Source organism: Elephantulus edwardii, unplaced genomic scaffold (genome assembly GCF_000299155.1).
Source record: "Elephantulus edwardii isolate Elephantulus edwardi_28Jun2011 unplaced genomic scaffold, EleEdw1.0 scaffold00018, whole genome shotgun sequence".
NCBI classification, from domain to species: Eukaryota; Metazoa; Chordata; class Mammalia; order Macroscelidea; family Macroscelididae; genus Elephantulus; species Elephantulus edwardii.
In genome coordinates, this window is record NW_006399768.1 from 24,306,246 (window position 1) to 24,311,976 (window position 5,731).

A 5,731-nucleotide genomic window follows, 5' to 3' on the forward strand; every position below is an offset into this window, starting at 1 on the left:
TTTAATCAGTATACATAGGAATAAATGTTTTTAAGTTTATTTTGATTCAAATAAAAATAAAAAGTCACTGATGGAACTATTTATACATTTATTAAAAAACAATTTATTTTACTCAAAGCCTAGTGCTAAGTACAGATTACCAGTAGACTTTATCTTGGTCCCTGTACCTAAGAATTTTTATCTGTAGAATGAATGGAGTGTTAAACGTGAATAGTGGAGGTTTTAAGATTATAAACTTTCTAAGTTACTCTTAGCAATAGTTTCTCTGTTTTATATTCAAGAGGACACACATGAAACAATAATGGAGACTTCTGTAAAGGTAAATGACAGGTCTTATTGTATACAGAATATCTTACTACCAAGTAATCATTCTATTCCTAAGTTCTCTGAGACTACAACTGTCTACATGTGTAACTCATTAATTATTATCAAGCATTAAGAGGTTCTTACAGATTGCTAATTTTTGTTTTAATTTTCCCAATAAGAAAGAAAATGCACATAAGAATTAGAATATATTAGCAGCTAATTCTTAATTAGGTAATGAAAATATTTCAGAACTTTGGAGCATCTCTTATTTTTTCCCTAAATAAATATGCTAGAATTAAAGATCGATCCTTCTATTATCTATGAAACTACTAATACATCCAATTATTTTATTTAGTGATTTCCTTCCTATGCTGTGATAATGTACTGACAACAAACTTTTAATTGAGCTAACAAAGTGTGTTAGTAAAAAATAGAGAATGCAAAGTGTCATTAAATATACTAAAAAGTAAACTCTTTCCCTCTATGGAAGAGTGATATATGGGTAAACAAATTTATAAATTAGACACACTCAAGACAGAATCTATATTTAAACCTTACCATAAGCATTTAAAATTATATTGAAAAGCATCATCAATATATCAAAAAAATTTTTTTGGACTATACTTACTTAATGGGCTATACTGGCCAAGAGAACTGTACTGGCCAACGGAAGATCTCACTCGTCTTAAAGATGGTGTTGAGCTGAGATAACCCATATTACGATGATAGTCCATCAATTGTTCTGAACGTTTCATACCAACTGTTGGCTTCACAGCTTCGAGCCTTTTCAATAAAGCCTTCATTAAAGATAATCAATTTGCAAGTCAATGATTTATAAATGACAGTATTTTTTAAAATGGCAAATACTTTCTTGACTAAATTCATTAAATAAAGCACTATTATATATCAATTTTTATATTCTGTATAAACAAATCCAAATAGCATAGTTTCAGAACTGATGTCCTTGAATTCTGGTGCTGGTGATTGATGGCCAAAAGAATAAATACTAGAGGTGAAGCTGGAATGTTGCTTAGAAGCAAAGATGGTGAGATTTTTTTATGTCTCCCATCTTGGGCACTGAAGGGGACAGTCCCTGGAAAAGGACATCATGATGGGGGAAAACAGTGTGTCAGCAAAGGATGTGAGGAAGAACCTTAATGAGAAAGACGAACACAGTCACAGACAGAATGGACTATAAGGATTACGCAGGATTGGGCAGGGATTCATTCAATCATACACAGGGTCACAGTGAATCAGACTTGATTCAATGGAATGCAACAATAATACAGCTAAGCAAACAAATTACGGTTCTAAGAATTCATTATTAACAAAAAAAGAATTCATTATAGCAGACTTTTCCTTTATGTCAGATTATATTATCTCAGGAAAAGAGCTCCAAATTGAAATATATTAAATCTAAGCTTCTCATAATGCACTCTGTTGCTGTTGTGTACCCTTGGATTTGAAATGACTCATAGCTGACCCTCCAGCAGGTTCAGAGGCAGTTAATCATGTGGAAGGAGACTGCCCATCTTTCTCCTGCAGAGTGGCTGGTGGATTCAAACCATGGTCCTTTGGGTTGGCAGTGCAGCTCCTTACCAATAGGCCACCAGAACTCCCTGTTGGGCTTATTAGGAGTTATTAATACTACTAGCTCAATGCTCAGCTCTAGAACTGACAACAAATATATTTAAATTACTATAAATTCTTAGAAGCAGGAGTGGCATCTACTTCCTAAATAACATGTCTCCAGAAACTCTATGAACTTTGATAAATGCCGTTAGTTGTAGAGGGGCTTCAGGCCTCTTGTTCATAGGGTCGCTATGAATTGTGCTCAACCTGAATGCAATCAACAACAACTATAAATTCTGTTTGTGAGCTACAGACAAGTTTTCAACCAGTTCATTTTGCAGTAGTGCCTTGAGGGCTCTCAGGTACTGAGGGGCCAAGCAGGCACAGCTCAGGGATGTCCCATTCCTGCTTTCCACCAGCCCAACTGTGCCTTCTGGACATCTGTGTTACATACTCAAGACAAAGCCTGCTCACCTTGTGACATGTTGCTGTTCTCAGGTACCACAGAGTTGACAATATTTCATAGCAACCCTATAAACAACAGATCTGAATCTTGCCCTAGCCTGCACTATCATCAAAATCTCTATCATGTTCAAGCCCACTTTGGTAGCCAGTGTCAATTCATCCTTTTGAGGGTCCCCTCTCTTTCACTGACCCTCTTCTACCCTTCCCAGCATGGCGCCTCTCCCCAAGGACTGGTTACTCCTGAAGGAAAGCATGACTAAATAAATGAGACAGAGTTTCATATTCCCAATCTCTAAGGAGCACTCTGGTTGCATTTATTTCTAGGTATATTTGCTTATTCTTTTGGCAGTTCACAGTAGATTCAATTCTTTTTGCCAACACCACAATTCAAAGGCACTGATTCTTCATGTCATCTTTATTCACAGTATAACCTGCAGATATATGGAAATCAAGTAAAAAGACCAAGGTTTGCATCAGGTGCACTTGATTCTTTAAACTGTCATCCCTGCTCTTTAGAACTTGGGAGAGTTCCTTGACAGCAGATTTCCCTAACGTAACATGAATCCCTGATAATATATTTCCCTAGGATAACAAGAAATCTATATTGATTTCTTCTGGCATAAAAAAGTTAAAATGAATAAATTAAAAAGTTATTTTGATGATTTTCAAAGCTATTGGCAGAGGAGAGTTGCTTCCTTGTTTTCAAAATGATGAAGCAAAGACTCTCAACATTAGAAAGTATCACAAGTGTCTTATACTCAGGGAATATCAAAAGATTGATATTCACATATCTGTACTGGAGCCTTAACTTAGCTATCAAGAGCTAATTATCTTCTCTAGCAAAAGATGAAAAGACTACAACCAAAGAAGCAGCAGCTAAATGAACTATACATTTGAAGACTTTAGAATAAAGATATTAAAAAAAAAGGAATAAAGATATTAATTAACATTCATCCTTAGTATGAGGATCTATAAATCTTCATCCTTATATAACTTTCCTTTAATAATTTTCATGTTCCATGTAAAAGTTCTTTCTAGACCAACAAAGAACAGGGAAGGATTTTGCCTTTAGAACTTTTACTTAATAATGATTTAATTTTTCTAAATTTCCATATGCAATATGATTTTTCTTTTTTTAATTTTCTACTAGTTTATCTACAAAATTTGAATGCAATATATTTTACAAACAGTATTTCCATGCAGAAACCCAAAATGAAAGATTATCATAGTCTGTTGGTCTACTTTATTGTTTAGTTATTACTATTCCCCTTTATTTAAAAATTATATCTAAGAAAAAAAAATAAACTAACCACTTGAGCTTTAGATCTAATCTTGATGCATTCTCTAAGAAGTTTACTTATTTCTCCCCTAATATTATTTCAATTACAGTCTCCTACTTCCCAGTGTTCTTTCACAGCTCTGGACACTGACTTACATCTAAAAGAATGACATAATCTCATTTCTTAGAGGGCAAATAAAGTAAAACTAAAGTGGATTACTCTGTCTTCCTTCTGCTACGATTATGTTAAAATGTTCTGTTAGAATAAATAAGACTTTATCTTAAAATCACACAAAGGTAAAGGAGATATGGTTTAAGAATTATAGGGTTACATTTTAAAATTGATGCTTTTTTGGTAAAGGAAAGGGTCTACTATAACTGCAACTATATGGAGCAAGCACGCCCTCTACTGGATAAAACTATTTTTTAAAAAAGTATAATCTTTATCTGTTTGAATGCAATGTCTAATGGAAATCAAACAGTAAGAATAGCAAACCTCATCAGAACACTTCTAATTCTTCAGCACTCAACTAAATTTGATACCATTATTCCCTCACTTACCCTCTCTGAACAACATTACTTTGTCCTGAGCTGTCTGAGATAGTGGATGGCTAACATTCCTATTAGCTACTTGATTCTATTTTTGTCACTGGAGATGGAGCAAATAGAAAATACAAATCATAAAACTTATCCAAAGAAATGGACCCACTTGTGAGGCACATTTCACTACAATGTCTGTATATGCGTGTTTAAATATAAACAACCTAAAACATATATTTGAAAAGCATATCTGCACACAGTGAAGAACTACTGTTGTTGTGTACTGTTAGACTGCCTCATAGTCAACTCTCCAGCGGGTTTTCAGAGGCAGTTAATCACATGAGAGGAGACTGTCTGTATTTCTCCCACAAAGCAGCTGGTGGATTCAAACCACCTACGTTTAGGTTGACAGTGCAAAAAAGAGTTCTGTGTAAGTTGCTAGTAAGTGCCACTAAGTCATGTATGACTCATAACAACTCTGAACAAAGCTGAACCCTGTCCTACCTTGTGCCATCCTTATTATCTCTGACACAATTAAGCCCACTGCTGCAGTCACTGTATCAATCTATCTCACCAAGGGTCTTCTATTTCATTGACCCACCACCTTTTCAAGCATGATGTCCTTTCCAAAAGCCTCTCCTAGCAACATGCCCAAAGTCTGTGAGATGGAGCTTCATCATCCTTGCCTCCAAAAACACTATGACTGCACTTTTTCTAAGACCTGTTTATTCTTCTGGAAGGCCATCAAATATTCCATACTCTCCTCCAAACACCATCAATTCTGTCAGATGCATAGCAAGTAACTGAAGAGATCATGGCCTGAATCAGGTGTACATTACTCAGTCTTCAAATGGACATCACTGCTCCTCAGTATTAACAACAGTTTTGTACATAGTTTGTTGTCAAATATTCAAAATTTAATAGCTTATCAGAAATAACATTAGAAAACTTCACGCACAATAATGTAACAAAACAGTGCTGAAGAACTACAAGAAGGCATGAATAACAGAAAGACACACTGCATTTCTAGAGAGGATAACTGCATTTTAAAGATGTCGTCTACTCTGCTTTAAAACATAAACGTAACATAATTCCAAAGAAAACTTACAATAGAAGGATTTTTTAAAGGATAAATAAAAATATCAAAAGTCAGTATGAAATGATCATGGAAAAATTTTTCAAAGTTAGTTAACCAACCCACTCTTGTCAAGTCCAACTCCCAGCGACCAGCCATCAGTTTTCCCAAGCTGGGAATCCATCTTTCTCCCAGGGACTGGTGAATTCCAACTGTCAAGTTTCATTGGTAGCTAATATATACTATACCACCAGGGCTCCTTTAAAAATTACAGGACAAGCTTTATTTTAGCTTATAATGAAGTATCAAACTTGAATCTGGAATATTAACTTCACAGTAGTAACAGGTATTTTATTATTTTCTTCTTTGCTGTTGTTGTTATGGCCATCGAGTCGCTTGCGACTCATAGCGACCCTATGTACAAGAGTTCTAAATGCTGTTCTATCCTGTGCCAACCTAGCCATCTCAAACACACTTATTCCCACTGCTCCAGT

General features: G+C 35.0%; 1 protein-coding gene across 1 annotated transcript in view; it reads right to left on the reverse strand.

Annotated features, from left to right (window-relative positions):
• Positions 1-5,731, reverse strand: part of KIAA1430 (KIAA1430 ortholog) — a 27,908-nt gene that overhangs the window by 424 nt on the left and 21,753 nt on the right. Inside the window, exon 3 of the mRNA XM_006882241.1 lies at positions 935-1,103. Within this exon, the coding sequence (XP_006882303.1) occupies positions 935-1,103 (169 nt within the window). The remainder of the gene's footprint in view (positions 1-934; positions 1,104-5,731) is intronic.